Genomic DNA, 12059 nt, shown 5'->3' on the forward strand with positions numbered 1-12059 from the left:
AAATGTCTCCAGGTGGCAACATTGGAAAGAATGCAGTCAGGCAGTCATTAGAGAAATGTCAAAGCTTACACAGCTTTTCTAATAGACTCTTGTGGATCACTGCAAGACATGCCTTATGATGAATCTTTTTCTTTCGATCCTCACGATTTTCATTTTCAAAGTTAGTGGGTATAGTGGACTTACTTTTCCATTCACATGCTCCTAACTGAAACACTTCCACTGATAACTCTCTTGAAGACAATTTTTCCTCTTTGAAGCCACCAACCACATAAAGGGCTTCCTGAATGCATACCATGTTTGCAGCTTGACGACACACCTTGAGGTTACTCATGACTTGCCATTCATCAGTTGATGGGTCATATACCTCACAAGACTTCAGTGCCTTATTTTTATTTATGCCACCTGCTATGTAGATCTTGCCATTCATGGCTGCTCCAAAAGCATCATATCTTGCCTCATTCATAGCTGCAACCTCCTCCCATGCGGCCGAAATAGGATCAAACCTTTCCACTGCTTTAGATGCTTGACGCAAATAAACACCTGTATATCCTCCTACTAAGTAAAGGTGTCTTTTATCACTGACTAAACAAGAGCCAAGGCGACGAGTTGGTGGATCAGCCACGGGCTCGCAAACATTCTCATCAATCTTATAGAGAATAATGGCCTTACAAAATAATGCAAAGATGCAGCCATCTAAAACCGATAAAGAAGAACAACAATTCCCAGAAATTGCAGGTCCTGTTTCAACTGTCCCCTGGGATATTTTGGAAGAAAGAAAGTATTCTGTAATTTGAGATTTTCCTGATCCAACACGCTGTCCCCCGAAAATGCAAACTTTATCTCTGTATTGAACAACAGCATGATCTTGATGTTCAAATAACATGTCTGGCAAATGATACCAAATGTCTTTCTGGGGTACATAGCATAAGGCTGTCCTGCCACCACACACAAAAATCACATCTATATATTTCTCTAAGCACTTTCTGGGTGGCTTGGCAGCATTTTCACAGAAGGGATCAACAATGCACTTCATGGATCTCAACACAAAATTCAAAGTCTCCTTGTTTGTTGCTACCAGTTCTTCATTGATCAATTCATTGAAGAGAAAGTCATGAGACATGGATTTCAGACGGACTTGACTCAACAATTCAGCAAAGTTGCTTTCTCGTTCACTCTTCTTGTGAGTCACCCACTTTACTACTCCCTTAAAAATTTCTTCCTCAGAGGTGACAGTGACATCATCACTGGAAACCCATTTCATGACTTTTTCAATATTGAGATTCAGGAAGTCGTCTGTTTCCATGACTGAACTGAAATTTGAGTTAATAAACTCGCAGGACTCCTCCATTAATTCCAAACACTGATACTTGTCGGCAAAGTAATAATTGAACATGCAGTTTTCAGTTGTAATGTTTCCCACCAAAAAGTCACAAGCCAAAGTTTTCAAACCTGGTAAAAGAAGATAATCTGCTGCTGCGACTAAGTCGTGGGCGGTATCCTTAGTGACTGCAGCTATACCGGTGTAAATGTATTTAAAAACGTCTTCCATGACTGACCCCGTTGCTTCTTCAAGTTCTATCCTGATGAACTGTTCCTTTCCCTCTCTCATGTCGCTGACCAGAAGTGAAAGAAAAAACGGGCTTGCTGCTCCTAACACGAGTCTGTGAGCTTTAAACTCTTTGTCTTTTACTGACACTGTTACATCGAAAAAACTCTCTTTTCTTCTCAGAGCATCCAGACGATAGATACGTTCTTGACAGTGTTTTGCTGGATCTGATAGCATTGGCTGTGAAAGGTCCGCCATATTGGAATTTGATGCGGAAGTGTTCAAGTCTTCGATTTCGAATGCAACTGCTCCTACGTATTCTTTCATGTCGATACTCGCAGAACTTTGCGACATGATAATGCGTTGGTAAGAAAAAAAAAAGTTAGCACTGGTTCATAAAGAGAGGAAAATACAGAACGTGACTCTGATTAAGGTATCACCAACCTCAAACCCAGTCTCTCTCCCTCTCTCCCCATTTTACCCGTGGAAAAGCTCTGCCGCTGTGCAATGCATGAGTGCCCTACACCCTGGAACAAAATGGGGATTAGGTGAGAAAGTAAAGGGATTTAAGACAAAAGACAGTCCCCAGGTGGTACGGGATTGGTAACGTTTCGGTGGTAAGAAGCATGGGCAATAGGTGGGAATTTATAGCTGAGCCTGCTTATTTGCAGTCTATTTCGGTCGGGTTGGCAGAAGATAGGGAAATAACTGCGTTGAAGGCGAAGGCTGTCTCGTGCAACTTCTTGAGAGTGTCCGGCGGTAAGTTGTGCATTCTCACAGCCTTGTTTCTCCCAAGACTGTCTAAATTAAAGGCCAAATTGTCTGTGTGGGCATCCACTCGCGCATTGGTAACGAGGGTTTTACCAGCTTGTAACGTATTAACAAAGGCGAAGGCTTCTTTAACAATCGGAAGAGATCTAGTATCGCCAACCCAATAGTCGTGAAATTCAAAAGACGGCATGCCCGCTGACAGGATGGAGCCTCCCTATCCAAAATCCGAAGCATCAGAGGAAATCTTGACCACAATGTGTTTTTCATTAAGCCAAGGGAGACAACCCTCCCAAGAGTCCAAGAAACGCCATTGTTCTACTTCCTTCCTAAGACCTCCCGTCACCCGAACTAAACGCGAAGACCTAGCGAAGCAAGCGGTGCATCGGAAATATCCTTATCGTAGAGCAAAGCCGCAGGGACTGGGATACAAAACGAAGATATGTTACCAGCCAGTCGCTGTAGGGTCTTAACTGAGACCTTCGGCGGTTTGCTAAGACGTAATCACGTCAAGTTGCGAACTTAAGCTTTTCATCCTCCGGTAAAAGGAAGGCGCAAAGTTGAACAGAAGCACGGTCAACCAAGAATCCAAGGAATCTAGCTACTTTATCCCCTGGAAATAAGTAAAGAAAGCTACAATTTGTACGTAGTATAACTAAACTAAAAAATACACAGAAATCTCCATGACACTGATACTGTTGTAATTTTGTTTCAGTCGAAGAGTTGCTTTATTGTCTAGCTATAAGTAAGTTCTCATCTCACTATGTCGGAAGATTGAGGCTCTTGTAAAGCACAGACAGTAAAACATTTCACCAAGTATTTATTCAGTCATTTCTTTTGTTCACTCTTAGGGCTTCAACAACTCTTTAACCTTTAATTAACATTTTGCTCAAAATTTGTTAGGGCACCTTCCTCAGTTATTGCATGAGCAACTCGGCGAACTTGAACCCGCAGGTATATATTGACAAAAAAAAGAAATCCAAGCCATTTAGTTCTGTTTTTCGAAATCATGTGAGCTGTGGTCTATTTGACACGTCTGCCGCTTTGCACTACTTTTTCTTTATCGTTTAAAAATAGTTAGTTCCTTGAGTTTCTGACACAAGGTGTCATTAGCTCACGGCATTAGAAATAATTTACAAAAAGAGGAAACGCCCCCGACGACAACGGTTTTGACACGAACGTCTTTTAACTAGCATCTCGGGGAAAATCAACCATGACTGCATCACATGTCATTTGCTATCAAAATTTAACCCTTTCAATAATGAAATAGAATTGCATTGTTTAAGAAAGACTTTATTTCCCCTAAATGTCTGGGTGAAGTTTAAAACAAGAGGCAAATCGTTTTTATCTTTTGTTTCAGAGGAAATGGTCATCAATGTTTAATTTGAAAAACTACCCAAAGAGAAATGGGTTAAAATATGATAGATCACCATTTTGTTGAATATAGTAGCTATTAGAAGTTTCATCTACTTATTTCAGTGCTTTAAGGAAGTCATGTGCATATCGCCTTTGTTTTGGAGACAATCTGCAAAGAGTTATGACTGAGCTGAGTCCTATCCTGTCATATGCAGTGTGCTTCACGAATTACCTTAGTTTCAAGGGGAATATGACTATTTTTCAGTGAATCTGTAAAATGGTAGCGAAGGTCTTCAAATTAAAAGATAACCAAAAAATGATGATAAAGTTTTATTACCTGAGACAATATTTCCGCATTGAAACCATTTTCTCTCTTTCGCCGTCGTAGAGCGAGGGTGAGTGACGTGCGGATGGAGATGGACTGAGGTCCTCGCTTTCCGAGACTTACTGTCAGACTTGTGGACCAATGATGCATTACAATTAGTTCTTTCAGCAATGCACTCTTTGTTTAAGAATCCTTTCTATACGAACGTTTAGATCTGTGATAAACCAACATTTTAAGAACATACTAGTAACAATACCCAAGGCTGTGGATCAGTTAAGAAAGTCTGCATTTTGCTCATTTGTTTTTTGTTTTTGTGAGTAGTATAAATAAAGGTAAAAGACACGTAAACTGCAGTCTAAAGAGGTAATTTACTCTAACACTTAGGGACGTTTCTTTTTAACAATAGCTGTGGTTACACTAGCCCTTTTACCCATGGGTAAATAGCTTATGCTCGCGGGTAAGGACGCTTTTGTGTGTAACCGCTTTGCATAGACCGAATCTTGCCCAAGGGTTATTTTCCATGGATACATAAAAAAGAACAAAAGGACTTCGCATGACAGTTCCTGAACTGGAAAGTACGGCCGCCTGCACCGGTGGCTCAGTTGGTTGAGCATCGGGCTGTCATGCGGGAGGTCGTGAGTTCAATTCCGGCCGGACCAACACTCAGGGTCTTAAAATAGCTGAGGGGAATGTGCTGCCTCTGTAATTACATCTTCAAATGGTTAGACTTTCAAGTATTCTCGAATAAGGACTGTAAACCGGAGGTCCCGTCTCATAACCCTTTTTGGAATATTAAATAGTACGGGACGTTAAAGAACCCACTCACTGTTAGATAAGAGTAGGGGACGTAGTCCCCGGTGTTGTGGTCAAACCTAAGCTGGACGGGGGCATCTTTCACTTTCATAAAATTAATTGTAAACTGCGTAACAAGCAGTCTGGCTAAAGTCCCCAACAAAGTATTGTAAAATTAGTCCTGAAAAGCCCCGTTGGGGAGAGACTAATAGAAAAATCATTGTATCTCATTGTATCATTGTATCTGCTCCCTGAGGAGGCTTGGCCATCAATCATACATCATAACTTAGTTAACTGCAGTGCTCTGAGTTGACCTCTGATACGCTCGGCTAATTTCACTCCTATACTTGTAGCAAGCCGGAGGTAACATAGCAGGGTTTCGAGCATCACTGTATTTCTTTCTTTAATTTCATGGGTTTGCCCTTCACACTGTAAGCTACGAAATTGGTAAGTTATCATCGTTCTCTTCTCTGTTTATAGTTTGCAAGGTCAGTGAACTCATATCTAATTATATTTTACCCTAAGGGGAGTCCTTTACTGTTTAACCGCATGCCCAAGGGTAACATAAAACCTGAGCTGAACCAAATCCAAGCCATTTGCCTTCCGGAAGGACCCAAATCTAAGGTGTGTGCAACTACAGCAATTAACAATGTTGTTTTCTTATTGCGTTCGAGGTACGAGAACGCAACTCCTAATTTGTGTTGTAAGGGAAGTTTTTTCGAGATTGCATTTTCGTCGACACACTTTTGCCTCGCTTTGAGGCGCTTGGTTACGTTTTGCCTCACTTTGACGAACTATCGCACGTGGTGATTTGTATGGAACGCCAGAACTGTCTTATGATACTTTTGGTCATGATACTCGGTGCTTACGTCCTTATATTCGGTGCTTACTTCCTTATAATCGGCGCTTAAATCATTATATCCAGTGCTTACTACGTTATATTCGGTGCTTAAATCATTATAATCGGTGCTTACTTCATTATATTCGGTGCTTACTTCATTATATTCGGTGCTTACGTCATTATATTCGGTGCTTACTTTATTATATTCGGTGCTTACTTCATTATATTCGGTGCTTACGTCATTATAATCGGTGCTTACTTCATTATATTCGGTAGTCATTCTATTATATTGGGTGGTTTATTCGTTCGGTGTCCGCTTCATTATATTCGGTGTTCACTCCATTATATTCGGTGCTTACTTCATTATATTCGGTGCTTAAATCAGTATATTGGGTGGTCATTTTATTATACTGGGTGGTTTATTCGTTCGGTGTTCACTTCATTATCTTCGGTGTTCACTTCAGTATATTCGGTGCTTACTTCATTATATTCGGTCCAAAGTTCGTTATGATCGTCACCAGGCTCCCAAAAAACATTCCGTATTTTGCTTTGTGGAAGCGCGAAAAAATGGATGACATCTTGACGGAACTAAGCCTTGAAACGCTGGCTGCAGTATTTCGACGAGAAAGAATCGTTCCTTCGATAGTACAGTCGATGAGTGATGAGGAAATAGAACGACTTGGTGTAACTGCGATTGGAGATCGAGTTCGATTGCGTGAACTTTGTAAAGAAGACGAAGGGAACAGTAGCAGGTCATCGTTTGGCTCTCGAAGTGTTGGAAGCGCCTCAACAAGCAGAAACGGCGTTGTACCTTTAGCTGACGCTGTACTGGAGGAACGAATGCGTCTTTTCAATCCTAGGGGTCCTCGGTCGCAGTCTAAAAGTAGAAGCAAGAAACATCCTTATCTACGAACTTGGACTGTTCACTTTGTGTGCCTTGCAGATAGGTATCAGTGCAAAACACCATCAGCTGTTGAGAAACAAACTTTGCACAAAGCTGGCTTAGGAGTAAAAAAGATCAAGCTACTCTTAGATGATGATGCAAGTGCAGTGTATGAGAAGCTTGTCTCGAGTGAAAAGGACGATGTAGGTGATGTGAAGGGGTTTCCTCAGTTACGTGAAGCAGGAGGATTTGAGATGCTACATTGCCTACCAAATTGCCGGGATTTAACACCTCTTAAGTGCTCCTGGGCTGCCAAAGAAATAAGAAGTAATTTAGGAGGGCAATCCAAAATTTACTTGAGACCAATTCAAAAAGATCTGTCCACTAAATCTCTTTTGCCGCAGAATTCTTGTGAAGTAAAAGAGAAATGCATGGCTTGCAACAAAGAATTCCCAATGAGTGAACTCAGAACACACTCTTTTTACATGTGTACAGTTGGATTTAATAGTGGTTCAGACTCAGAGGGTGACAATGGCATAACTGGGTGCATTGTAGAAGGCACAGCAAATGCTGACTCTGGAAGTGAATCGTCAGTGAATCCTGGGATGTCCCAAGCTCCACAACAAATACAGGAAGCAAACCCAGTCATTGAAGTTTCTGACTCACCTGTACCTGTACTTGAAGAGAAACAAGATAACATTGATACTGCTGTTGGAAAGGTTGTAACCTTTTGCCGCACAAACAATGTACACAACCCCGTGGAAGTTCTCCGATGTATGCAGCAAGTCATTGTTACTGGCAGGAAATTGGAATTAGAATCTGACAGTGAAGTCTTAGAGGGGGAGACAAACTACATTAATGTAGACAGAATGAATCTACTTGAAACAGCATTTGAGGAAATAGGGGCTCTGGAAAACCTTCGCCTCACGTTGGAGGTTTCTTTTTATGGGGAGGCAAGTTGATTCTTTCTGTAAGGTTTTTTGTAAGCAACACCTTAATGCCTGCAGTAATCTCTCCAATTTACTATTTTCACCATCCCACAAGGCAGTATTTTTTTTTTTTTTTGGGGGGGGGGGGGGGAGGACGGGGGTTTACATAACAACAATACAAGTTATTTGCCCTTGGGACTGTATCATGCTTCAGTGAACTGAATATCCATTGTTTTAATGCAAGTACCCCCCAAAATGAACTGTATTATGTGATTGTTGAAAAAAGCAAATAAGGAATATTTTGTTAGTAATGTTCATTGCTGTGTATTTGAAGTGTTGATTCAAGTGTTCCTCGTTGTTTTGTGCTTACCTTTGCATTGCTGCTTAAATAGCTGTGCTTTTTATTCCTACTGTTAGTTTGTTATTGGCAGGAGTTGTACAAAATACTCACATCATGATGTTAACATGTGTCAAATCTCTCACACAAAAAAACTGGTCAGTGTAGTCAAATACTGCAGTGTATTCCTCAGGTAATTCTACCACTTGACTACAATTATCACCCCTTTATTACATTCAGATTAGAATGTTTTTCAGCAACAAGTACTAAATATCTGTTATTTCTCTAGAAAGCACGTGACTATGGGGGCCCGAGGAGAGAGTTCTTCCGGCTCATACTCACAGCAATTAAAGAAAAGTATTTTGACAATGGCATTCGTGAACTTCTTGCAGATGATTATTATATTGTTGGAGTGATAATTGGTGGGTAATAAAACTCACACTGATTAGAAGTGTAATTATTTTTGTCTGTGATCCCCATTCCAATGCCCTTAGTGTGTCATTAAGCCTTGACCACCAAGTTCTTTCACTGACCTGGGATGTATGCTGCGTTAGGGTTACTTCGTTATAAACAGTATTTACAATAGTAAAACAGTATTTTTGGTTATAGTAGTATTTCCTTTGACATATGGTTTGACTGCCTGGGTTCAGGCCGCAAAAACCCACCAGAATAAATTACTGCTGCTTCAAAAGCGTGTATTGCGTATGATTTTCTGAATCCACGAACGCATGTCATTCCTTTTTTTATCTCTTTGAAAATACTAACCATTCAACTACTTTTCTTTGAAGATGTATCACACTTCATGTGTTTATCAAATAGTTCCGCAACTGAAGCAACCTCTGAAAGATTTCTTAAGTGTAACTTGGTACATGGTACAATACAAGGGCTTCCTCTTGTGGCAAATATCACATTGAATTTTCACTTCTGAATCAACAGCTGAATTGTTTTCTTTGCTTTGGTGCAAAAGTATGGAATTGCCTCCCTTTCGCAAGTATGTAACTTGCCCAAACTAGCGTTACATAAGTCAATACGCAGAGCTTTATTTTGAGCCCTAGAAGGTGAAGAGGATTATAGTGAAGCACCCACAGTAGCCTATTATCTACAATTAATGTGTATTTTACATAGCTTTTTCTGTAATTAGTGCCTCCACTATGTTGCTTTCGTTAGTGTTTTGCGTAGTGTACTTAAGTCATTTGAGTGATTTTATTTATCTGCATCTGTCTGCAATGTTAATGTATTTTGATTTACTCCAAATGTAATTATTGCTAGTAATTTGGTATCGATGAGCTTAATAGTTATACGTAATTTCAATTATTTTACATCTACACAACGTGACGTTTCTATGCTATTTGAGAGTTGTGTATGTACTTCATGTCAGTCATGATACAGTTTAATAAAATTGATGTTATGACATGAAACATCTCCTAATGAAAGCTTAAACTGATTTTTAGGTCTAAGCATCGTTCAGAATGGAAAGGTCCCCCAGTTTTTTTCAGAAGATCAGCTGGAAAACATATTTAACAGCATTCAATCCTCAGCAGCTTATAGTAATTTACAGAAAGGATTGGACAAATTAGGAATATGTATGGTATGGTCCAGCTTCACATGTTCACTGTAAAATGCTGTTGTTGGACATGATGAACTGTATTGAATTTGTTCTGACCTATGAAATGCAACTAAGTTTCACTTTGTACAGTAGTTATGAAATTGTTACATTAGTAAGAGGACAACATGAAATCTCAGAAAAATATTTTTTGGTGAGGTTATTGTGTGTTGAGAAGAAAAAAAAATTTTAAGGGGATTTTGAAATTCTTAATGACATGAATGTTGCTGTGATGATCAGTCATTACTTTTGTGTTCTCTAAATCAGTGCATAGATGATTAGTAAACAGGCTTGTATTCAGTTCAGTTCATTTGTGTCCTTTGATACATGTGCAGTTAACAAAGGATGTACATTTTATTTGTATGAAAAATTAGGAAAAGTTCTTTCTTTCACAGTGATGCAAGGTTACATTTTTCTAAAGTCAACAGCAACAGATTTTAAATTCAACATTTACAGGTCTGCAAACAGTTGCCACTCCTTGTCCACATTTTCAGACCAAGCCCAGCAGCCAAACTTACCATCAAGAAACTTACAAACCTTTTAAAGCCAATATTTGCTGAAGATGGATCAAACCAAAGGCGCTTTGAAGGAATTGTGTATAGTGCTTTCTGTAGATACCTGAGAGAGGTACAAAGTAAGTACTACCTCATGTACTGGTGTTTACAACAGTTGTAAGGTACATAGTCTCAACTGGAATATTCTTTGGCCAGTAGGCAAGTGTAGCACAATCCTACAATCATGGGTTCAAGTCAAGTTTATCAGTAGAATAATAATAATAATAATAATAATAATAATAATAATAATAATAATAATAATAACCTATCAATAAACTTGCCAATGGTTTCAAGTAAGGTTATTAATGGAAGGTTCTGACATGAAATACAGAGGGAAAGAGCCTATGAAAAGCTGCAAGATAATCCTTCGACTTCTCTTTCAGTTTCAATCATTGCACTTGCCACAATATCAATAGTGAGGCCTTCCCTTGTTCCATGCTGTGTCATTATTGAATATGGAATCATGTGCCCTAATGGTTCTGTAGAGAAACTATTGGAGAATAATACTTAGTAGTATCAACTAAAATCTGTGTTACTTGCGAATTGTTTGTAGTCTCTTGTGATTATCTTGGATGCTACAATTGTGGTCGGTTTTAACATGCTATCTTTATTGCTTTTTGGTAAATATTTTCTAACCTTTGTGATGGTAAGGGGAAAGATCAAAATTATTGATGTCTCGTCCTCTAAGTAATGCATACATTTTTGGTAAAATTTATCTTACAATGTCTAGTTGAGAGACAGGATGGGATTGGTTATCTTCAATTACATCACAAAGGGTGTACATGTGCTGTACATGTATGTATTTTAAAAACAATGCATACTACCAATATTAATGTTTGTGTAAGGTTTTGTTTACTCTCCTTGTTTGTGTTTTCGTTTCTTTCTTTCAGCTATAAACATTGTAAGTAAAATGAATTGAATTTTTTGTCATTTGCTTGTTTTAACAGGTGGAAGGAGGAAGAGAGTGACTCTGGCCCATGTATTGTGGTTTGCAACGGGGTCAGATGAAGAGCCCCTCTTGGGATTTAAATTGCATCCCTCGCTGCTCTTTACTGCAGCAGTACAGTCCTTTCTACCAATAGCTAACACCTGTATTAATGCCATGATATTGCCATCACCCACACTTGAGATCAGTATTCCACCTGACGAGAAGCTATTTGATTTATATGACTGTGCATTTCTAAATAGCTATTTTGGCAATGTGTAACATTCTTGTACTTTGTGGCTTGTTTTATCTTACTGTTGTCATTTGTCAAGGGAAGACATTATTTTTGGCTGCGAATGATTTAGTGGTTGAAACCTGTAATCATTTTTTTGACTTTTCTAAAACCTTGCTGTTATTGTTGTTTACCCGATGATTGCTTAACCATGACTGCCACTCCAAGAATCACAGTTCCAAGTGAAAACAAGAAATGCCCAGTTCACACCCTTTGACATATTTGAGTCTAGAAATTTATGCTTTAACTTCAACTTCAGTTCATGAAATATTTGTACCGATGGCACAGGGTCAGCATTTCTTACCGTTTTATCAAGCCTTTTAACTTGGTAGGTTCATCTTGGCATAATTCATTGCTTTTTCTTGTGAGTGAAGGTGGGTCACCTACTTCCAGTTTGGCAGTATAAAGGACACAAAATTCACATAATTTAAACAAAGTTAGACAAAGTTCACATTTTGAAGTCACTTCAGAGAGTACTACAATACAAATAATGTTAAAAGCAAAATAAAGTTGATGTTTTTTTTCAGTATTTAGTGTAATTCATTAACAAAAACCTAGTTTAAGTTGGCCATTCCAAGGGGTCCTACCAGAACCCGGCACTCGAACGCAACTTTTGTTGTTACATGGGCTCCCTCCTTTATAGTGATATGTAGTGTAAATAACCTGTCATGAACTCCTTTTTGATATCTTACATGTACAAACTACTGCAACTTAACGCATCTACAACTATTGACAAGAGAGTGAATATTGATTATTAACCCTTCAAACCGGTTTTTTAAATACAGTCCTTTCATTTTTCATAGAGGTGGTGCTTTCTAGTTCACAACAACACTGAACAGGAACATGTATTTCTGATGCAATGCTCTATCGAGGTTAATAGCTTTTAATCCTGCCTTAGTCATATGGTT

General features: G+C 39.0%; 2 protein-coding genes across 2 annotated transcripts in view; one reads left to right on the plus strand and one right to left on the minus strand.

Annotated features, from left to right (window-relative positions):
• Positions 1–1987, minus strand: part of LOC138026158 (kelch-like protein 3) — a 4030-nt gene extending 2043 nt beyond the window's left edge. Inside the window, exon 1 of the mRNA XM_068873373.1 lies at positions 1–1987. This exon is cut by the window's left edge and continues 2043 nt beyond it. Coding sequence (XP_068729474.1) covers positions 59–1900 — 1842 coding nt within the window. The 5' untranslated portion in view covers positions 1901–1987 and the 3' untranslated portion in view covers positions 1–58.
• Positions 1988–5839: 3852 nt separating this feature from the next.
• LOC138026825 (uncharacterized) lies at positions 5840–11680 on the plus strand. Its single transcript, XM_068874280.1, has 5 exons — positions 5840–7464; positions 8067–8199; positions 9229–9365; positions 9837–10014; positions 10882–11680. Exons 1-5 carry the CDS (start codon positions 6136–6138, stop codon positions 11139–11141), a joined length of 2037 nt encoding a protein of 678 aa, XP_068730381.1. The 5' UTR covers positions 5840–6135; the 3' UTR covers positions 11142–11680.
• The last annotated feature ends 379 nt before the right edge of the window (positions 11681–12059 follow it).

Source organism: Montipora capricornis, chromosome 12 (genome assembly GCF_036669925.1).
Source record: "Montipora capricornis isolate CH-2021 chromosome 12, ASM3666992v2, whole genome shotgun sequence".
NCBI classification, from domain to species: Eukaryota; Metazoa; Cnidaria; class Anthozoa; order Scleractinia; family Acroporidae; genus Montipora; species Montipora capricornis.